The 24,885-nt window shown below is 37.7% G+C and overlaps 1 protein-coding gene across 1 annotated transcript in view; it reads right to left on the reverse strand.

Moving 5' to 3' along the window:
- LOC124802479 (probable methyltransferase TARBP1) overlaps nt 1-24,885 on the reverse strand; it is a 123,282-nt gene that overhangs the window by 49,275 nt on the left and 49,122 nt on the right. The window contains exons 7-8 of the mRNA XM_047263287.1: nt 21,528-21,716; nt 3,306-3,474 (exon numbers count right to left, since the gene is read on the reverse strand). Of these exons, the coding sequence (XP_047119243.1) occupies nt 3,306-3,474; nt 21,528-21,716 (358 nt within the window). The remainder of the gene's footprint in view (nt 1-3,305; nt 3,475-21,527; nt 21,717-24,885) is intronic.

The raw sequence follows: 24,885 nt of genomic DNA on the forward strand, positions 1-24,885 counted from the left end.
TTTTTAAAATGCTGCACACATTTCAAGCCGGATGCAACTACATATGTTTGCATACTGAAAGTCTGGATAAAATGGTACACCAATATTTATATGAGATATTGCTGGTGGACAGGTATTCTGAATCAACTTATAAAGTTAGTGAGTAAATTTTTTATCTATCCAACTGCAGCGTATTTTCATAAAGTTGTGTGCTAGAAGACAACAGGTAGCTACACTGTAAATAAGAATCAAATACATTACTTGCATGGAAATGGAATCCAAACCAACACTGATAGGAGTGCCAGTCCTCATTTTTCTCATAATCCACAGGGAATTGCATTGTGGTCTGATTGACTGTGCTCACTACAGGACTTGCTTGGACAGGTGCTACTTCTGTTACTGTTCTAATAATTCCTACTTTGTGCTTATTGTGCAGCAACTGTTCTTATTATGTTGTCATGTGCTCTTGATGTCTTTGCTGTCATTCAATTTTTCTTGTTGTTCCTGCCATAACTTTTTTAAAAATTCTGAATCTATCATAAAGTTCAAATTCACTAATAAAATGGCTGCTTAAATTATACAATTGTCACTTAATACCTAATCATCAAATTTGGTTTGCACTACACAACTTTATTTACACTAACAAACTGCAAGTTGGCTTCTGTCTTGAGTTCTTTGGCCATTGTTTCTTTGATGATTTTTCTGATGTTTCATCAGCACTGTCAAAGCTTCACCTTCTATTGTAACTGCTTGCGGAGTATATATGTAGACGCAGACATTGACATAGCTCAGAAAACTGGTTCAGGGTGACAACAAATGTAGTGTTGAATGGTAAATACAGAATTGGCTGCTGTGAGTGAAGTTAGACCCTTTTATCCATGAATTATTGCCGGATTGGTAGTTTATTAAATGTGGTGTGAGGTTTGCTTATGGTGATGTATGGAGTTTTGCAGCAGTGTCACACTCAGTGATGAGTCAGTCATCTCTCAGTATGACAAGGGTACGAAATAAAACACTACGTTTCATAAATCTGGAAATATTTTAAACACACATGAGAACCATTACCTAGCTTTTCAGTTCACTAACGTTATGATGAAACAGAGTAACTTTACTGTTCTAGAAACTATTACATATTTTGTAGTTCTGTTCTGTTCTGATTACTTTCCAGACTGCCTGTCTTTACCGCGACTTAAAAAAAAAATAAATAAAAAAAAAATACTTATTCCCGTGAACTCTGGGACTTTACCTTCCTGCAAAAATCTGAACAAATATGTCCTCCCTTCCTTCTTCCTCCCATTTATGGGAAGGCCATTGTTACGTAAGTGAAAAAAATTATTATGTTAACTAGGTCACAGTTAGTATCTTCCCATTTCTGAACTGCAGCAACAGTATTGCAGTGATATGAGGCTCTGCTACCCACTCAGTTGTTTGTTTATATGGCCGACAGCTTTTTTAATGCAGGGCTGCTCATAGTCTTGCAAATACCCATAAAACCCACGCTTGTGTGTGCAGTTTCTGCTGCTATTCCTCTCAGGCCAGCTCATGCTAAAGTTGATAGCGACAGAATTTCCTAGTCTTCCAATTATAAGCACCTGATCATTTTCACAATTCTTTTTTACATGAGGTCTCTATGTTCTTTGTAAACTACGTAAATCTGTAATGGATTTCACAATGCTCGGGGCCTGGTATTCTACACTTACCTTTCCCAGTAGCACTCTTTGAGGCTGACACATCCAACTTTGCTCAAACACTGGTTGATGTTCTTCCCCTACCATTTTAGGAAACAAGTCAAACTTGTTGAAGTTTTAGAAAGCATTCTTTCCATTGGAGTGTGAACAGAGATCGGTGTAAAATATTAAAATTCTGTAAGACAGTCTCAGTCACAACAGATGTTTATTTTCGCTGGCAACCAGTTTCGGTTTATAATTTACAGCCTGGAGGTGGGCTGAACTGTAGACCAAAACTGGTTGCCAGTCTGTTGCAATCTGGACTGTTTTTACTCGATTTTAATACTGCAGTTTCAAATGTGATTTCTGTGGTTTTTTTCCTTTCACTTTTCATTTGTTAATATAGGCTATGAATTCTGAATTTAAAACTGAAACATTCTTTCACTAACAGACTGTTTTTATCACCAATACCATATCCTGTTGCTTCCCATATTGTTTATGTAGTCATCCGTAATTTTTAATTTTCCAACTGACTCACTCATCTTCAGAAAAGTAATGTATTTGCGTCTTTGTGTGTCTAGCATACCTTCTGCCATTATGAAACAGTACTGATGTAGGGCTGTCTCTATGTAATTTTTCCACCTCTTTCCACATTTCTTCCTCTCTTATTCTTATCTCTCAAATGCATGTTTTAGTCATACCTTAATCTTTAGTTCTTTCCAAACAGCAAAAACTTGAACTTAGCAGTCATTTATTGGTGTTGTATAGTTCACAATATGAAGGAAAACCTTCAGGAATATGCAACAAGTCAAGGTACACATTAACAAAGTGAAACAGCTGTTAGAAACTGCATTAATAATTAACTATTATTAAACTGACATAAACCATATTTTTTTTGTTAAAGAGCTATTTGAAATTACTCAAGCAAAATTTAGCATAGAAAAATTAATAGGAATAAAATTAAAAACTAATGGAAAGTACTAGAATTTCACCATGAAAGTAAACACATTTACATGAAAAGGAAAAGATTGTCTTTCTAACTTCCATTGATGCATGTGAATTGTTATTCAAATAATAACAGATTGCGATAAAATAAATAGCAGGTTGTTTCTTGTCGCAAATTACGTGTTACAGCTGTTATCTTTGGAGTCCAGCTTCCTGTATAGCTTAATTTTCCACTGTGTGACGCCATTTCCCACATTTTTGTCTGACTGACCTCTTTCTTCATATATACCATTTTAAATTAAATAAGAAGTTGTCTGCATTATTATTTACTCCCACAACATTATATTTTTTTATTTACTCACACAGTTTTACTACTACTGTTAGGAAAGTGTTTATGTCTCTTTGTTATTTGTTCCATCAACACAAAAGAAAACTGTTGCCAGTAATTTTACCTACATTTATTTTGTGACGTATTTCTCACAGATCTGCTGGTATCACAAATGATTTGTACATTCACAGCAAATGCTGATTTCTAGTTCAAGAAAAGCAATACCTCATTCTAAATTACTTCATCAAATATTGTTCTTAGACAAGAAAGACTTTTTGCTTCATTTTTGTTTGTACTGGGCACAAAATCTATCAAATCAAATTAAAATAAACTATAGTTATTAAAATAAAATAAACTATAGTTATTACATATGGTACTATTTTTACCTGAAAGTCCAGAATTACTAGAGATGCTTTCACAGTTTTTCAGTGACTTGTCAGCGTTTTCCAGTAGTATTGTATTGTTAGAGTCCAAACCACATTCTTTCAAGGTCTCAACTGCAATCCATTCATCAGAACAAATACTAGAGAGCCTTGGGAGGTCATAAAATATGGTCTGGAACCAAATGTTAACTATTAACTTAAAATGAATGCTGAAAATGGGTTATAAGCCTTCCTCACTAACAATTATCAAAACTGCTGCACACACATATGTAGGAGATGTTGGTTAGCTTTTTTTTGTATTTCCTGTGGATCATACTTGCAAAAACACTTCAGGATGTAAAACATGTCAGTAGTTTTACACATAAGGTACATTTCTGCTGTGAAAACACAGTTACAGGCTGGACATTTACATAACTGGATTTTTTGTTTTAATTTTAATCTACAAAAAAATCTGATAAAAGCAATCCAAACAGATACATATTAACTACACAGAAATTAACATATGGACTAGAAGTAGACAACGAGTAAAAATGAGTTCAAAGATATATTTACGACAGAAGAACTTTTAGTGTCACAAAATTGTTAACAACAAACACAACAGGGTGGGGGGTCTGTTAATTGCCAGCAATTCAAAAGCGCAGTGAATAATGGTACCAATCAGGAAAATTGCAGCAAGGGACAGGGCAGAACACCAGGTGAACTCACTGTGTATGTCTGAGGGTCTCACTCAACAAGTTGAAGAGGCTATTAAGGCAACCTTAGAGAGAACTTGGTGCAACTAACTGCAGATTGTCGCGCACATTGAAACGAATGATGCCTGTAGTCTGGCCTCTGAGATCATGCTTGGGTCGTTCCAGTGACTGGCAGAGAAGGTTGAGAAGATCAGCTATGCTTACAGTGTTTCAACAAAGCTCACAATTAACAGAATCGTCTCTAGAATGGATCATGGCTCTCACTCAAGTGGAAGTTGAACCAGAGACTTTTATGGTTCTGTGAAAAACTACGCTGCGACTTCCTGGACTTGCAACATAGGGTTGAGAACTGTAGGGTCCCCCTACAAGGGTCAAGTGTGTACAACACGTCAGAGGCTACTACCCAGACCCAGAAGTATAAAAGTAAGATCCAAAAGAATGAGCCAATAGACAAGAGTATTAAAATCCTAGTGGTTAACTACTGAAGCACTTGCAACAAAATGCAAGTCTGAAAAGTTCCTGAAAAGTAGTGGAGTTTGCATAATTCTAGGTACAGAAAGGTGGTTGAAACCTGAAACTGACAGCAGTGAGATATTTGTGAAAAATTTAAGTGTTTATTGAAAGGATAGTCTAATGGGAAATGGAGGTGGTATTTTTGTCACAGTAGACATGAAACTCAAATTCACTGAGACAGAAACTGAGGCTGGATGTGTGACTGTTTGGGCAAGACTCAGTATCAGAGGTGGACATAAAATGGTAATTGGAATCCTTCCGTCACCCACCAGACACACCTCCTGATGTAACCAAAAACTTTAGAGAGAATCTCAGTTTTCCTGTATATAAGTTCCCAAATCATATTGTAATCATCGTTAGAGACTTTAACCAACCAACAATCAACTGGAGAAAATTACAGTTTAAATTCTCTACTGATGTTACCTGAATGACACCATCCCAAGTCGTTGGATTTGAAAAGGAGGAGCAGAAGACAAACTTCATTGCTGGTGGCCTCCCAGCTCCCCAGATCACACATCTTGTGATTTTGGGGTTATGTAAAAGACTGTGTCCCCCCCCCTATTGCTGATATTCTTGAAAGTCTGTGACATTGCATTGCTGAAGTTGTGAATTCGATAACGAGAGACCACCTGCTTTGCGGTGGCAGGAAATGAGCCACCATTTTGATACTTGTCATGTAACACATGGTGCTCACATTGAATGCGTAAAATTTTAACTTTTCTCTTTCCAGGAACATTGGAATTCTGTGTCTATCTGTTCCTTCTTTTGAATAGTCTACGTATGATCAATAAATTAGATAAAAAAGCAGTAGTGTTGTATCTCAATGACAAACTTGAAACCTTTAGCATAGGGCATGAGCATATAGAGGAACTATGGCTAAAGTTTACTAGAATAGTTCACCATGCACTGGATAGATGTGCACCCTATAGAACAGTTCATGATGGGAGGGACCCTCCATGGTATGCAGTCACTGTAAAGAAACAGGGAGTATTGCATAATTTGTGTAAAACAAAAAGTAGGGTTATAGACAGAGAAACGCCGATGTAACATGTTTGGGTGTCAAGAGGACGACTAACATAACAGAATATTGTCAAATGATCTTTCACAAAACTCAAAGAAATTTTGGTTGTATGTAAAGGCTGTTAGTGGCAACAAATTTAGTGTCCAGTTACTTGTGAATGAGACAGGAACAGACTTTGACGGTAGCAAAGCAAAAGTTGAAATGCTTAACTCTATTTTCAAATGTTCCTTTACAAAGGAAAACTCAGGTGAATTGCCCCAATTTAATCCTCATACCACTGAAACGGTGAGTGAAATAAGTATCAGTGTCAGTGTTGTTGAGAAACACGAGATATCGTTAAAACTGAACAAAGCTCCATGGCCTGATGGAATCCCTTTCAGATTCTATACAGAATTTGCAACTGAGTTAGCCTCTCTTCTAATTACAATCTATCGTACATCCCTTGAACAAAAAGCAATTGGAAGAAAGCACAACTCACACTTGTTTACAAGAAGGACAGTACAAGTGATCCACAATACTACCCTCCAATAGCCTTGACACTGATTTGTTGCAGAATCTTAGAACATATTATGAGCTCATCAATAAAGCGAAACCCAGCTTGCACTTTTCTCACATGACATACTGAAAGCTTTGGACCAAGGCAGTCAGGTGACGCAGTATTTCTTGATTTCCAAACAGCATATGAATCAATACAACATCTACACTTCTTGCCAAAAGTATGACCTTATGAAGAATCTAGCAAAATTTACGACTCGATTGAGGATTTTTTTGATAGGGAGGATGCAGCATGTTATCTTGCATGGAGAGTCATCATCAGATGTAAAAATGGGTGTGCCCCAGGGAAGTGTGTTGGGACCCATGCTGTTAATGTTGTATATTAATGACCTTGTGGACAATATTAATAGTAACCTCAAACTTTTTGTAGGAGATGTAAACTTGTGCACTTCACAAAATGAAAAAAAAAAAGAAAATGAAAAAAAATTATGAAAAAAAGACATTGTATCCTGACTATAATATCCATGAATCACACTTGGCATCAGTAAACTCATACAAATGCCTGGGCATGAAACTTCGTGCGGATATGAAATAGAATGATCACATACACTCAATCGTGGGTAAAGCAGGTGGTAGACATTGGTTTATTGGTAGAATACTTCGGAAATACAATCCGTCTCTAAGGAGACTACTTTCTAACACACCCTAGAATACTGCTCAAGTGTGTGAGACCCATAGCAAGTAGGTCTAATGGGAGATACTGAACATACAACAAGAAGGGTAGCATAAATGGTTACATGTTTGTTTGATTCGTGGGAGAATTCACAGACATGCTGAAGAAACTGAACTAGCAGACAACTGAAGGTAAATGTAAACTATACCAAGAAAGCCTACTTACAAAGTTTCAAGAACTGGCTTTAAATGATGGATCTACCACAACATAAAAAAATCTGTGACTGGGAAGAAATAGTGTAACACTATGTAATGAAGTCCACGGCCAGTAATCACATAACAGATCAAGGAGAGTCTGCTGCCTAATTAACAAAATCTTAATGTTATGTAATTTAGTATGCTGTATCTTTGTAAAGCTCTTTGGAAAAAATTCAGTTCATGCCTAATACTGATAGTGCAATACTTCAAGGTTATTATCTACTTATACAGAAAATGAAAAGAGAGTGAAAAAAAAGAATATTACTGAAAAGAAATGATGAGACCAAAAAAATCAACACAAATTAATGTCAGGTGGATGATAAGAACCCAGGACATGTTGTAAACTGCATAGTTCTGAAAAACTGGCATCAGGGGGAAGACAGCACATGTGGTGAAACAACATTGTCATGTTGTAGAGCATGATCTGCAACAGGATATTGCATGTTGCCAGTACACACCTTCTATCTATGCCCACTGATCCTAACTGATAACTTGGTGGTTCACAGTAATTATAGCTATAACATTCAATACGGGTCCACTGCTCAGCATGCTAAAACAGATGTGCTACTGTGGTTGCCAGTGGGAGTTGAACTGGAGTTCGACTGAAAGGAGGTTCCAGTTTCGGCATTGCACAATACCTTGCAACATTTGCAACAGACTCTGCTGGACTTTACTTTGATGGTATGGTAAGTCACGGCTGCCAACTTGCTTTTCTGGAAATTCTTCTCAGCAATACATATGAGATGGTCCGAGTGTGTTCCTTCAGGAGCATATTTGGTGTGGGATACGTTTTTTTCTGCTCCAGGATCAGCTCAGTGTTGTTCAGGGGATCCACACGCTGGCCATGCAGGAGTAAAACTGTAGAGTGGTCATTCCCACAGCATTAGTTCCTCTAATACTCCAAATGCTGTGTGCATCACACTGGGGTATGCCCCTTATAAAAGCTTTAGGGTGACTTCATGTCTACTGAATGGTGATTGATTACAATATTGAACATCTTGGATGGTACTGCATGGCCTACGCACAGAACCATGCTGTGCTGTTGTGTCAGTTTTCCCCTTGGCCAGTCCTGGACCACACTTGGGACAGGATGCACATCAACTTTGCGGGTCCTTTTTTGAGAAGTACTTTGTTGTCGTTGTTGTTGATCAATGCATTGCCAAATTTCCCATTTGTGGCCAAACTATCGGCTGCAACTTATTGCATGTTGTCGGTCATTTCCACTATTCAGAGCTCTTCCTGAGCCCTCATTTTCGATAACAGTCGGCAATTGATGTCAGAGGAGTTTGCAAATTTTCGCATTTGCAGGGGTACCCAGTATCTGACAACCACCCTGTTTCATCCGACCTCTAACTTGGAGATGGAATGAATTGTGTGTGAACATTCAAATCCCAAATGAAAATGTCCGAGCTTGCCTGGGCCAGCAACAATGTGCTACCTAGTTTTCTTCCCACATACCAGGTGATGGTGGTTAACGAGTGCAATCAAGTGGAATGTTTGTGTGGTTGCCAGCTGTGGTTTCTTTTGGATCCATGGTTTCTTTCGGTTCTGTTGTACTCTTGAGTTGCATTCCCCAGACCATCACAGAATGTGCCGCATTCTTCTCAAGGGGTACAGTTTGGCCCCAGTCTTTCAGGTGGCAGCAGGGGTAGCTGCCGAGTGTTATGGTGGGCAACAAGGATGAGGATTTGTTTGTGGTGGATGTCGGTTTGGAGCAACTGACCCAGCATTCCAATCAATTGTGTCCACGACTTGTAGGGCCCTTGGCACCACAATCTCCCTGCAGTCTTGTTCCGGTGGGAGGCCCCCAATTGCGGCAGCATGCTGCTGCCTTCACCACACCTTCCGCCATCCTATTTCTAATTGAGGAATAGGATGTCACAGGGACAGGTCTTGCAACTACCAATGCAGAACCCATGGACTTTAAAACAGTGCCCTTCTTTTCCTCATCCATGTCAGCAGACCAACCATTACTATAGCCTCTGCAATCTTCCACCACTCTGCTGGCTCTGGAGCCAGTTGCATCATTATTGTCTCTTTCAGTAGTTGACAGACTGTCAGGAAATTTCATGCCTTTTCTGGTTCTGCACCGGCCCTACAAGGCAAGACCATAGACTTCAAAGATATTAGCGTATAATGCGACAGAGAGTTAGTGTCAGCAAGGATGAGCTAAGTGCCCAACAGGGATGGTGGGAAGGTAATAAAGGGAGTGCTTGTCTACCACTCAGTGGATCAAATATGAGCCTTGTTATTGTTTAGGTATTTTAAATGGAAAATGGAAATATTTTGATTTGCTTGCTTTGGGTGCTTTACAACTTTACCACTGTCTATTTCTCCATTCTTAATTTCTTAAGTGAAATAAATATGCTTTCCTTCATACAATTTTGTATCTTTTTATTTTCCATTGATGTTTGTGTGTTCAGTTTCAAAAAGAGTGACTACTGTTTGGTCTCTTGCTGTCCATTGTTTCAATTGGGATTTTTGTATCTGCACAGGCATCCACTGTCGACACAAAATATTACTGTACTAGCTGATGGTGAGTTGGACCTGAGAAGAGAGAACAAAACTTGACATGTGAGTCAATCCAAGGAGAAGCAGACAGACCAAACACTGCATAGAGATGACCACAGAGCAAACAATTCAACCAGCATGAGCAACAAAATACACTAAGAACACAGACCACAGTGCAAGATGAAAGTCAGGTCCAAAATTACTGGTGACCGCATAAGAACTGCCACGCCAGGCCTATTGTCACTGGCTGGTCAACACTTGGGTCAGTGGCACTTTTCATGCAATGCTTTGCGAACACCCTCCTCGATAGGTTCTGCACTATTCTGCTGTGATACCCATGCTGGCTCATCTGTATCCACCTGAATATCTGCTGGTGGGGATACTAATTCCCTTCTCCCTGAAAAAGCCCTGTAGTGCTGGTGCAGAATCAGAATGGGCATGAAATTTCCTGACAATCTACATCTTCCAACATCCTGCAACTCCAAACATACTATCTCGTGGCTTGCACGTGACCAGCAATTAGTCCTCCATCAAGATGTGATATACAAACAAATTCATGTCATGGCCATGGCCAAAGGCACCCACATGGCACTCCATAAGGCAACTTTTCCTGGCTCATCTTGGACACCCCCCCCCCCCCCCAAACCATAAATATCTTACTTGGCTCAAGTAAACTGATGATACATTCTTCCATAGCATTAACACTTTCACCCTATCAATTTCACCTGCTCTTCTTCAGCTCGGCATGCCGCTTTTCCGAATGTTGGCCTCTATCTTTCACATGGGGCCATAAAACCCTCTGTCCACATAAAACTTATCAACCATCAACAGTGTCATCACCTCCATAACTCTCCTATAAGTCTCACTATCTATGGATGGTGCATCTGCAGTGAGAAGAAATTCCTGAAGGGCTTCACGGATGGACACTACACCTTCAACTTATCACACAAACAGATGTTACTTGCCTTAGGCACGTATACTCCTAATTCTATATTGCACTGCCTGTGATGGTTCGATGTGCTCTGCAATGGCTGAAAGAACAGGCCCTACTATGGAACTGTATGAAGTATAAGAATTACATGTGCATTTGTGAATATGGTGAAACTCCAATTGCACTATTTATTCATGAAAATGAGAATATTTCATACAGCTGACAATCGCAGCAGTGCCTGTTCCTTCAGGCATGCATGGAATTTCTTTTTCACCACTAAACAGCACAGCTGAAATTTCACCATATTCACAAATGTGAATATAGTTCTTAGACTCCTAATACTCAAGCAAACCCCACCAACCAGCTGCGAAGCAGCATCCCCCCCCCCCCCCCCTTCCCCACGTGTTATTACAAAATACCACCCTATACTGGAAGAGATTAATCATATCCTCTGCCACACTCTGAAATGAGAAATACCCTCCCACAACCAATCTTTTATTCTTCAGTGGTGTGTGCACTATTTTGAAACTTCTTGGCAGATTAATATTTTATGTCAAGACTGGTAATCGAACCATTAGTGGTTATTGCTCTTAACAACTGACTACATTAGTGTGACTCATGATCCATCTTCATGGCTTCACTTCGGTCAGTACCTCTCTCTTACTTTACAAAATTCACCTTTGTCTATCTTGTTGGACTCAAAAACAACCAACATTCAAATGTGCATTCTGAATGAGAAACCCATTGTGTAATCTTTCCTTATATACAGGACATACATGTCACAGCTTCTACCTTTGTGTGGGTGTGCTGAAATGCTAATCATTGCATACCAAAGCAGTGTAAATAAATGAGCTTAGCAAACTTTGTTCTACAAGTATCTCTGTTGGCTTAAAGATCAGGTTGACTTATTTTGCATTGTTTCACTCTGTTATCTTCTGGTGTTCTCTGCTATGACAATGCACCTAAAGTAAATTAAGCTTTCACTCACCTGGAGCAAGTGGTAAGAATAATATAAAGGAGAAAAATATGCAATCATGCAAACGTCTCTTTAAGGATCTTAGAAATCTGACTTCCTTCCTTCCTGAACATTTACTATGTAATTTTTTTGTCACTATTAATATAAATCAGTTTCAACTGAACTGGTCTGGAGTTCAAATTAGAGTTATGTACGCCATACAAAGACATTCAGAGGTGCTCCTTATTAAGCAACCAGCAGAGCACACACTGAAGTCACTGAACATAAAAGAGGACTTTCCTTTCAAAGTAGTGGCTTTTTTTTTTTTTTTTAATTTACTAGCTTCATTATGGAAATAGTATTAGGAATTATTATTAGCTTTATTGGCTGCTATGGATCACTTCAGTTGTTCCGTATTCTATATTCAGTTATCTTCTTCTTCTTTTTAATGCAGTGGTTGGTTTTTGCAATCTGCCCTCTACCATTTTATTCTTTCCAATCTTAAATTTCTCAATTAATCTGAAATCTCTATAGCCTTTATGTGTCTGATTTCTGCTGAAAATTTGTGGTTTTTAGTCCAACTGCTTTAAGATCTTGTCGAATTTCTCATATCCACTGTCCTCCTATCTTCTTTCTAAAATTTCTCATCACAAGTGGTAAAATCCTGTTTCCTTGCATTCACGAAATGTGCAAGAAATGAGAAATTCTTTTCTTCTTCATTGTGCTGGTGGCTGGGACAATCTCTCAACAGACCGTTCATTGAGGAGGATTCTCCAGACTCCTTCGGTCTGGTATTGATCTGGTATTTTTTATTTATGCAAGTTCTGGTGATTCTTCTTTCAGTTTTGAGCAGCTGATCAGTTTCCAGTTCAGCAGCTTTATTTTGATAAGCGTAAAATTACAGTTTTATGGTACTGGATCTTAGTGTCTACTGACAATTTTGTGTTATATGTTGACCAGATTAAAAACTGAGCTGCTTCATTTTGTTCATTCTATTTATTAAAAGTTTCTGTTTCATGTAAGTTGTGATTGATGATTTCTCCAACATATTCAAACTGCTGAACTATGTTAACTGTCTGACTATTTATGAAGATTTGTTTATGCACAGGGTTTCATGAGCATTATTTCAGTTCTCTCAAAGGATAATTGTAATTAAATTTTTAAGGTGACTTTTTGGAGATTGGTCACATGGATGGGAATTTCTTCCATGTCAAGAACTAAAAGAGCTAAATCATCTGCAATTACCATGCAGTTTGTTCTTATTGTCGGTTCTGCTTCAATGTTGATTTTAGGTGGGTTTTCCTTTTGCCAAATCTTCGTGATGTAACTGACAGCTACACCGAAGAGCAGTGGGGACAATCCACCCCCTTGTCTAAAACTGGTTTTTATTGTGAAAACTTTTGAAATTTCATTGAACTTCATCTTGGAATTTGTGTTTGTTGGCGTTAGCTGATTTTTATTCATTTCAGATGAATACCACATGCCCTGAAGATTTTTAAGCAGCATATTGTTACTACAGCGTACAGATTAAGTTCCGGTAAGTTCTTAACTTCTGTTAATATATAATTCTCTTGGCTCGTTCAACATCCCTGAAGATTCTCCTTATTGGGATCTACAGAACATGATTGAAATAATAATAATAATAATAATAAGGCCCGGGAAAAGAATAGGCCTCCGGTATGTTCTGCCACTCGTAAAAGGCGACAAAAAGAACAAACCACTAATAGGGTTAACCCCCCTTTTAGTGTGATTAGTTGGTTCAGGACAGAACTAAAGAAGCCTCGGACAAGCGCTGTCATGGTCGGGGACGACGCTTGAACCCTATGCCCATCCACAATGGTAACGACACTGCTAGCCACACGGAAAATGATTTGAATCCAAATAGAGGTGTTTTGCAGGATATGCTTCCTGCAACCACTCTAGAAGGAAAACAAAGACAGAGGATGAGATGGTCAGATGAAGTTAACCGACACCTCATGTTCTGTTATTACCAAGCAACAAACTTAGGAACAAACACAACTGGATACAGATCACAAGTGTACACAACATTTATTACCAGATACCCAGAATTAAAATTTTTAACAGAACAACGGCTAGCTGATCAGATCCGTGTAATAATCAAAAATAACAGGATACCCCAGTCAGAATTAGAAAACATCAAACAAGTACAACAAATACTAGAACAAAATAATGCGCAATCAGAAGAAGAAGAAAATACAGTAATGGACTCAAACATCCCAGAGCAAACAAACAAAGAACAACATGCATCAATTAAACAGAGGTAAACGAAATCTTAAGACAGCCACCAGAACAAGCACAAATAGAACACGAAGTGACACACATGTTAGATATAGAAGAAAAATTTCAGCTGACATATATAGAATACAAAGACACAAATACAGACATTAGACCATTCTTGCATAGACCACCAAATAACCCACAAGTCGAAACAACAATAACAACTATCAACACAATCATACATAACAAAATAAATGAAAATACAACTATGGAAGAGTTACAACTACTGGTTTATGTAGGAGCACTCACGACACTAAATATACACACTAGGCAGAGATCAGAACCAACCAACACACAGAAGAAACCCACAAAACCAGCATGGCAACACAGGCTACAGATCAGAATAGAAAAACTGAGAAAAGACATCGGACAGCTAACACAATTTATAAGAAATGAAATATCAGACAAAAAACGAAAAAGGTTAGGTAAAATCTCACAACAAGAAGTGACAGAGTAGTTAGATGAAAAGAAGCAGAAATTACAAGCATTGACCAAACGACTAAGAAGATACAAAAAAAGTGAAAATAGAAGGAAACAAAACCAAAAATTCAACACAAATCAAAAGAAATTTTACCAGACAATAGATAACACACACATTAAAATAGACAATCCACCAAACATAACAGACATGGAACACTTCTGGAGCAACATATGGTCAAACCCGGTACAACATAACAGGCATGCACGGTGGATACAAGCAGAAACAGACACATACAAGATGATACCACAAATGCCTGAAGTGATAATTTTGCAACATGAAGTCACCCAAGCAATTAATTCTACTCACAATTGGAGAGCCCCTGGAAGAGATAAAATAGCAAATTTCTGGCTAAAGAAATTCACATCAACACATTCACACCTAACTAAATTATTTAACAATTAAATTGCAGACCCATACACAGTCCCTGATACACTCACACATGGAACAACTTATCTGAAACCTAAAGATCAAGCAGACACAGCAAACCCAGCTAAATATCGCCCCATAACATGCCTATCAACAATATGCAAAATATTAACTTCAGTCATTACGCAGAAATTAATGACACATGCAACACAGAACAAAATTATAAATGAAGAACAAAAAGGCTTTTGCAAAGGAGCACGAGGATGTAAAGAGCAACTGATAATAGATGCAGAGGTGACATACCAAGCTAAAACTAAACAAAGGTCACTACACTACACATACATTGATTACCAAAAAGCTTTTGATAGTTTACCCCACTCATGGTTACTACAAATATTGGCAGTATACAAAGTAGATCCTAAATTGATACAGTTCCTAAATATAGTAATGAAAAATTGGAAAACCGCACTTAATATCCAAACAAATTCAAATACTATCACATCACAGCCAAAACAGATTAAGTGTGGAATATACCAAGGAGACTCATTAAGTCCTTTCTGGTTCTGCCTTGCTCTGAACCCACTATCCAACATGCTAAATAATACAAATTATGGATACAATATTACTGGAACATACCAACACAAAATCACACATTTGCTATACATGGATGATCTAAAACTACTGGCAGCAACAAATCAACAACTCAACCAATTACTAAAGATAACAGAAGTATTCAGCAATGATATAAATATGGCTTTTGGAACAGACAAATGTAAGAAAAATAGCATAGTCAAGGGAAAACACACTAAACAAGAAGATTACATATTGGATAACCACAGCGACTGCATAGAAGCGATGGAAAAAACAGATGTCTATAAATATCTAGGATACAGACAAAAAATAGGAATAGATAATACAAATATTAAAGAAGAACTAAAAGAAAAATATAGACAAAGACTAACAAAAATATTGAAAACAGAATTGACAGCAAGAAACAAGACAAAAGCTATAAATACTTATACTATACCAATATTGACCTACTCATTTGGAGTAGTGAAACGGAGTAACACAGACCTAGAAGCACTCAATACACTTACACGATCACAATGCCACAAATATAGAATACATCACATACATTCAGCAACAGAAAGATTCACATTAAGCAGAAAGGAAGGAGGAAGGGGATTTATCGATATAAAAAACCTACATTATGGACAGGTAGACAATTTAAGAAAATTCTTTATAGAATGAGCAGAAACTAGCAAAATACACAAAGCAATCACTCATATAAATACATCGGCTACACCACTACAATTTCATAACCACCTCTACAACCCTTTAGATCACATAACATCAACATATACGAAGAAAGTAAATTGGAAAAAGAAAACACTACATGGCAAGCACCCGTATCATCTAACATAGCCACACATAGATCAAGACGCATCCAACACATGGCTAAGAAAAGGCAATATATACAGTGAGACGGAAGGATTCATGATTGCAATACAGGATCAAACAATAAACACCAGATATTACAGCAAGCATATTATTAAAGATCCCAATACCACAACAGATAAATGCAGACTTTGTAAACAACAAATAGAAACAGTAGATCACATCACAAGCGGATGTACAATACTAGCAAATTCAGAATACCCCAGAAGACATGACAATGTAGCAAAAATAATACATCAACAACTTGCCATACAACATAAACTAATAAAACAAAACGTTCCCACATACAAGTATGCACCATAAAATGTACTGGAGAATGATGAATACAAATTATACTGGAACAGAACCATTATAACAGATAAAACAACACCACATAACAAACCTGACATCATACTCACCAATAAAAAGAAGAAATTAACACAACTAATCGAAATATCCATACCCAATACAACAAATATACAGAAGAAAACAGGAGAAAAAATTGAAAAATACATCCAACTGGCTGAGGAAGACAAGGACATGTGGCATCAGGATAAAGTTGACATTATACCGATTATACTATCAACTACAGGAGTCATACCACACAATATCCACCAGTACATCAACGCAATACAGCTACATCCAAACTTATATATACAACTACAGAAATCTGTAATTATTGATACTTGTTCAATCATCCGAAAGTTCCTAAATGCAATGTAACATATACCGTACAGTTAAAAGAAAGTCACGCTTGATCAAGATCCGTGTCACTTTCCATTTTTAACCAGACATAATGTCTGAGAAAGAAAAGAAATAATAATAATAATAATAAATGTAATAATAATGCACCAGCACTCCTGAAAGAAAGGCTATTGTACAGTAATGGATAGCTTGTCTCCAAAAAGCAAGGTTCTGGGTTCGAACCTCAGTATGGTACACAGTTTTACTTTGCCAAGAAATTTCAATACAGTGCACATTCCTTTATAGGTGAAAGATTTGTTCTGAAAATAATTTTCTAGGGTCTGGCTAAGTCATTTCTTTGAAATGTCCTTTCTTCAAGGAGTGCTAGCCTAGTAAGATATGCAGGAAAGCTCCTGTAAAATTTGGAAAGCAGGAGAGGGGCACTGGTGTGAGTGAAGCTAAGAGGGTGGATTCTAAGTCATGCCCGGGTATCTCAACCAGTAAGAAAATTCCCTTTGAAAAGCAAGGTTCTGAGTTTGGGTCCCAATCCAGTACACAGTTCACTATGCTACTCCCAACATTTTGTAGTATGTGTTATATCCGGGTGAAAACCACTGATTCAAGACCTACCCCATGCATGCATCTAGCACACCTTATTCCAGTCCAGTCATATGTCTGTCCTATTCTGTCAGAGGCAAGAACATTTTTGAAAGCAGGCGTATCACATAAATCATCTCTACTGCAATTTTATGTGGGCATGATTACTAAGCAGCTATCTACCGACGTGAACCGCCATTGCCAAACTTTGACCAAGCAAAAGCAAACATGCCACTGAGCACAAAATGGTTGCTTCACAAGTCATGCCATCCAAACTCCCCGTCAATACAAGCTACTCTGAATTCCACTGTTGGGAATTATTCATACACTGCCCTTTTTAATTGCACAGTTCCATGGCCTCAATTTCTGATAGCCCCTATTCCACTCCCTCCTCTATCACTGTTCCCATACTACCCCTCCCCCCCCCCCCCCTCACCATCACTGAAAACAGCTCTCCATTGCCTCACTTCAGTTTGATCAATCAGTCTATTGATCTACACCCATACTATTCTTTCTCTGTTTTCCCCTAGCAACAACCGCCTTAACCCACACATTCTATTTCATCATGTATGAGACTTGACTTCCACTGCCTATGTATTTGTAAGATGGGCTTATGAGTGACACACTCCTATTCAGTTCCTTTCTTGTCCCACCCTACATCCCCTAATCCTCAATCAATCCCTCTCCTCCCCTTTGTTCCCCTCACCCACTTCATTCAATACAAATTCAGAACACCTCACCAAAGCCTCAATGATAAGTGATTATCTTGACGCTTTTTACTGTTTCTACATCACCCAGGTCAACATTTTGTACACCCATTCTATTTTGGGATTTACTCAAAATATGGTAACTGAAACTGCATCTTAACCATGAGGCATGTAAATTCATGTGCATGTGGCAGTTCATGTAACTCATTACCATCACCAACACCATCTCCTTTTCCTTCAGTTCAAGGGATCAGGCTAATTGCCTATTCCTCTTCAAAGATTATTGTTCATCCTATCTCATTTTGGGTCTATCAGGATTCCTTCCTCCGTTTGGCCTGAATCTCAGCAGCTGTTTCATCAGTCTTTCTTCTAGTATTCTGCTCACATGCTCTTTCCACCTGTTTCTGTATTTCTGTTGTTTTGTTTATCCCTGCAACATTCAGTTTTTCTGTAATTTGTTCATTCCTAATCCTGCCTTGGTGTATGCAATCTTTCACTGTTAATAGAAATCTCATTTCAGCTGCCTATATTTCACTTTTTATTCCTCTTTGTGGGAACCCAGGGTTCACACCTATACAGCAGAGACATCACAGAGACTCAAGTATGTAGATGAGAAAATCATAAATTACTTGCCATTACTGCACAATCTCCAGAAAACTTAGAGTAAGTAAGACTACTAATTTCAAGAAAATTTGTTACAATAGTTAATAAAGTTTAAGAACTGAGTATTTTTGCAAAGATCCAAGAAAATTCAAAACGGTTTGAGTATGAGTCTTTTGATAACGCAGTGCAGCCACAGACTAAATAGAAATTTAATTAGTTTCAAATTTGGTCTCTGTTTTCTGAATTAAGACATTCTGTTTCCTGTATGTTAGGTACAAAAGGTTGGTGAGCTTTTTCCCAAAATTCCAGAATGTTCCCACTGATGTAAAATTAGGGAATGGTCTACAAAATATAATGACTTTCTTAAACCAAAGAAGAAGTCCATTTTTTCAATTTGCTATTTGGATATGTAAGTGGCCCCTCACACACGAAAGAATAAATTGTATTTCTCATTGATGTTTACATTATCAGTTTCCCTTATTTTGTAATATGGTTTTGCTAATGAATATTTCCAATTTGTCTGAAAGATAACCCCACCTCAAAGACATACTGCACTGGCAAATGAGAACAATACTAACATATGACACACTGATATTCATAATCCAACTTGTTATTTCACCATACCCTTATGAGTCTTCCCCATTCAATAACTTAATAGTAGATGGACTCATTTATGCTTCCTGTAGCTTTATGTTGCCGTAACTGTGCTGAAACACCATATTATTGAACTTCATCATATTTGCCTGTCTTAATAAAAATTTAATTTAATTTAATTTACTAGTTGTTGAGATGAAAGGAATTTTAAATATTTTTATCAACTACAGTTGATCACAAGTAGTTCTACTTTCCACAAAAAGTGCCACACATTATGCACCCAACTTATACCACAATTTTTTTTTTCAACTGATCTTGTACAGAGTGCATCAAAAAGAATCATCTAATTTGGAACATCTATATTTCTGAAATTAATAAACATACACAATGAATTTTGTTTCTTGATGAACTGGAAACTCAAAAAGCTTTTTTTAATACCTGTTCATATGTGTTCGATGTGGTCCCCCTTGAGATGCACGACACATGTCAATGCGGTATTCAAGTAGTTCCCACACTGTTGTGAGCAGGTCTTGATTAGCAGCTTCCACTGCCGCTGTTATGCAATGTCTCAGTTCATTCATTGTTGTTGGTAACAGAGGTGCACAAACAAAGTCTTTTATAAACCCCCACAAGAAATAATCACATACAGTCAGGTCCAATGAGCTTGGAGGCCAGTAATGTAAGACTGACTCATGTGGTCCACTGGGGCCTATCCATCATTCAGTAATTATTTGATTTAAAAATTCCCGTGTTTCCATCCTGTTGGTAAAGGAAGTCATTTGAATCAGCCTCCAACTGTGGGAAAAGAAAGTTCTCAAGCATATCGAAATATGTGCTTCCTTTAACAGTGTTCTCACCAAACAAAAATGTACCATGCACCTTTTCCTGTGAAATTGCAAAAAAAACATTAAATTTTGGAGAGTCCCTCTCATGTTATACAACTTCATGTGGTTGTTCCGTACCCCATATTTTCACATCATGACAGTTCATCTTTCCATTCAAATGGAATGTTGCCTCGTCACTAAATACTGTCCTCCTCCATCTTTCCAAGCACGAAATTGCCTTTACACAAACAACCTGTTTCTCGGAGCTGTTCATGCTATTGATGATGATGTTTGGATCATGGGGGTGCTCAACAGCGTATTTATCAGTGCCTGTACAAATTTCCAACCTTTGCTCAGTCCAATCTTGCCACCTGCATGAATGATGATGAAATGATGACAACACAAACACCCTGTCATCTCGGTTCATGCCATTGTCTAATGCTCTGTGCTGTAGGCATATTCATTCCATACCTAGTACAAAAGTCACACTGAACAGTTGTTACTGAGCCGCACTGCACAAAACTTAGAACACAAAACGCTTTCTGTTGTCCTGACACCATTTTTACTAGAACGGATGTGGGTGCACACAGCTGCTACCTAGTGAGAACCATGTAAAATTCGAGTGTCTGCTCTTTCCAACAGTACGTTGTTCACGCACATATCTCAAATAACATTATAATTATGATTTTTTTAAGTTGCATGATTCTTTTTGATAACTACTGGTTTTTATTTCCAACTCACAGATTTAATACGATGTTTTAGCTTGTCAAATGACTCTATTTTGCAGTATTCAATTGTTCTGTAAACAAAATTTCTTCCAACTGCTGCCAAAGGACAGTTCATAGGTAAAAATCCCCTGACTGTCTTTATGCAAAGGCTGTATATGGAGAGTAACACATCTCCATCTCATCTACATCCATAATCTGCAAATCACTGTGGAGTGCATGGCAGAGGTTATCTACCACTGAACCACATGTTAGTGTTTCTTTCTGTTTCATTCACATCTGTAATGTTGAAAGAGTGCTTAAACACCTCTGTGGGTGATCATTTGTGCTACTCTCCTTTTGATATCATGAATATCTGCTGCATGGTATCTGTCACCCACAATAGAGCCGTATTCCAGGATGAACCACACAGGTCCATTATAAACAATCTTCTTTGTAGACTGCCCGATTTTCCGTATTGTAAGGCTGGATCAAGAAAAGCTTCAGATGATGTTAGAACATAATGTTTCCATACATTTTTTGAATTTTGTCATGTTCATACATTAGTTTTAAAAAAGTACATTTTAACCTGTAAATATTAACCTGTAAATATTAACCTGTAAAAATATACCTAAAAATCTGCATTTGACAAAACATATAGATACGATGGGCATTTATTTACAATATGAACTGCTCCAAGAGCTACCTCAGCTTATTTAGTTTCTACAAATTACATTTAATGCAACTATGGATAATCTTCTCAATGTATTCTTAATTTTTTCTCTTTTTATAATCTAATAGCATGGCATCAATTCACTGACTTGGTACTACAAATCAGTATTTAAATGATCAGTTACGTATTAGAATGGAAATACTTATTACCTCAAAAGTGTAGTGCTGAACTGGATGGAACACCCCAAACCAGAAATCATTCACTAATTTATGCACATTCTTGACAGCATTAGCTTGAGACAGACTTACTTCAAGACAACTCTGCATCACTTGGTATTTCTGCAATACTTTTGAGAAATTATGCTTTCTACTTAGATCCCACAACTTTTTTAATGCTACCTGTAATGAAGATTTTTTAGTGACTAACACCTGATCTGTTACTGAGGTCAAAAATAGCACAGAGCAGTACAATGAAGCTAAGGAAAATAAATAGCAAAATACAGACACAAATAAAAAACAATTACATGTACAATGTACTAATAAACTAAAATAAAGCAACACAATATTTAACATTATAATGAAAATACTTTACACAAGAGAAGAGATGGAACTAGATATAAAACTGAGGATTATCATGAAAGGTTTACATAAACACACCGGCTAAATACACAATTCTGCCTGCATGAGAGTTTTCAGTTTAGCTTGTGTGCCCGTTGATGACGGAACACATTTACTATTTAGTGAGTTGTCCCTTTACGCATAAATTATTTAATTAAGTACGGCAGGTTCAACGTATGTGTCCTGAAATGAAATGATGGTGTGCCATTCATGGCTAAGAGCCCCACCTGGGGAAGTTTGGTCGCCAAGCTGTAAGTCTTTTCAGTTGATGTCACATTGGGCGAGTTACATGTCAATGATGATGAAATGATGGTAACACAACACTCAGTCCCCATGGAGAAAATCTCCAACCCAGACAGTTGGTTGGTTGGCTGGCTGATTTGGGGGGAGGGGGGGGGGGGAGGGGATCAAACAGCGAGGTCATCTGTCCCATTAGATTAGAGAAGGATTGGGAAAGTAGACACCTGTGCCCTTTCACAGGAACCATCCTGGCATTTGCCTGAAGTGATTTCCCTAAATCACGGAATACCTAAGCCAGATTGGCTAAACTCAGGTTTGAACCCAACTGGTAACTGAACCCACACCTACTGCATGGCAGATAGATGTGCTGACCGCTCAGCTAAGGGGGTGGACATGTACTGTCATAAATCCCTCATGGTATTCTCCCAGTTGTATATTTAACGGTGAGAAGTAAGCCCATGTAAGAGGAGCAGTGGTATCTGATAGGACGTATGGTGAGAAAACAGAAGAAAGTGTAGAGTGGTGAGAGGGATGAATGGGACAGGTGGAGGTTTGGAAAGACAATGATGGGATAGAGAAAGAAGCAATATTCAGGGTCAGGTTAGGTAATAAGCATGCTGACGGGAACACAAAAGAGAAAAATATAGGGACAAATAAAGAATAGGAGTGGCCATAACAAAGCCCAGATTTAAATGGAACTGAAAATCTGTAAAACAGTACCAATAAATACACTGACTGCTCAAAACAGAAAGTACTGAAGAATTTTGGATGGGTGTATTAAAAATTAGTATTCAGTTCCTGAAAATAAGTGTAGATACCTGTATTTGATGAGTTAAATGAGTACAAGATGTCAAACACTGCTGAATAACAAAGAGTTCCCTACAAAGTACTAGTATAAACTGTGGTAAATTTGTTTAAGTGACTATAATTTTGATCCAAAGAAAAATGACTTCTGTAATTGTTGTAACACTATACAGTGACCATACATAATTTAACAGCATACATCTGCACAGCCGGCCTAAAGAAGCCACCTCACTCGGCACAGACAGCACAGCTGGTGCTGCACCATGTGCAAACAGGATATATAAGTCAGCACACTAGGCCCTCAACTACCTTAATGTTTCTGTGACTAAGGAACATTTCACTGTTAAACAGCACATTTATGAAACACACTATTTCATGTGCTTGTTCTTATTGCAATATCCTTCAGTGTGTGTGTATTTGTCTTTATGTGTAAGCGAATTAAAGTGGTGTTGGTGCAACATTACAAAGCTTTATTTGAACTAATGTAAATACACGCAATCATCCATATTTCCCACTAGGCAACAGTATCACTAGCAAAAGAGCTGAGAGTGCTACTGACACCATCTAATGGCAGATGTGCACACCATACATGTGACCAAATGTATACAAAGAACAACAAGACACTTCAGTAAAGTATGTGAACAGTTTGTATATTGTGAGTGCATACTGTAGAAAGATATACAAGGGTGGTGGTGTAGGTATTTATGTTGGAAATAACATTCAGTGTGAAAACATCGATTGGGTTGAGGAGCTGGCTATGGAGATGGCATTTGAATCAGCAGCAGTAAAAAAGAAGATTGGCAAAAACAGCTGAAAATTGTTGGCCTGTACCTTAATTTGGTACTTGCTCTTTCAGTATTTGATCTGTTTATACATGTTTTTTAGGTTATCCAAGTCTGCACAACGCGATCGCGACTCTTAAATAGATGTATTTGGTCTCTATTTTCTATGTAGATCAACCTGAAGATGTCTAAATAGGCGAAAAGCATAGTTGAAAACTAAAAAAAAATAAAATTGCAACCAAGACTGTTTTTAACCAATAATATTTACTTACTAAAACATCTCTCAAATGTAACAACTCCTCCTGTCCTTTAATGAGTGTACTACGGATTAATTCATATGAATTTGCAAAATGGGGTTGAAATTTGTGGTGTGGCACCTATAGTCTATATGGGCAGGACATTCAAGCTTCTAAAGAAAGCAGTTAGGATAACTACTAACACAAGCAAAGACCAATCCTGTTGGGAATCATCAACATCATCTTCTTCTTCTTCTTCTTCTTCTTCTTCTACTACTACTACTACTACTAATACTACTACTTCCTAAAACATTTCTGCTTATGCAGGTCATTCAATGTAGGGAATGGAATACTTTATAAATTATAATTTACTGACTGTGTATTCATTGTATGTCCTTAATGCCATAATGTTTGTAAAATAGAATGATGAAATAAGAATATTGAAAAGAGGCAGTCATAATTACAATACAGAAAACAGGTGTGATTATAATAGAATACTGAGTAATAAATGAGCTACAGCTAACTGGCCACTTGAAGCTGGAAGACAGTTCTGTAGTCGGGGTGTAAAGCTAGTTCGCGTCCATAGTGTAACACTACACGTGCACCCTGGGTAACGCTAAATGAACTAGCACATACTGGCAGTCAGATAATCTGAGGATCTCCTGACTATAAGACACTTTCAGTAAGAGTTATGTCACCAGACAGACCAAACGGTCCTTCTCAGGTCCCTCTGACCAGGAAACTCGGACCCGTGGTTCAAATTTGTCACATCAACATAGAAGGCATAAGCTATACTAAGTGCCAGTTTCTATCAAAACTATTAAAAAATGACAACATTGACTTGGTTGCTACACAGGAAACTCAATGTGATACAGTACAACAACTAAA

This window comes from Schistocerca piceifrons, chromosome 6 (assembly GCF_021461385.2).
Source record: "Schistocerca piceifrons isolate TAMUIC-IGC-003096 chromosome 6, iqSchPice1.1, whole genome shotgun sequence".
NCBI lineage: Eukaryota > Metazoa > Arthropoda > Insecta > Orthoptera > Acrididae > Schistocerca > Schistocerca piceifrons.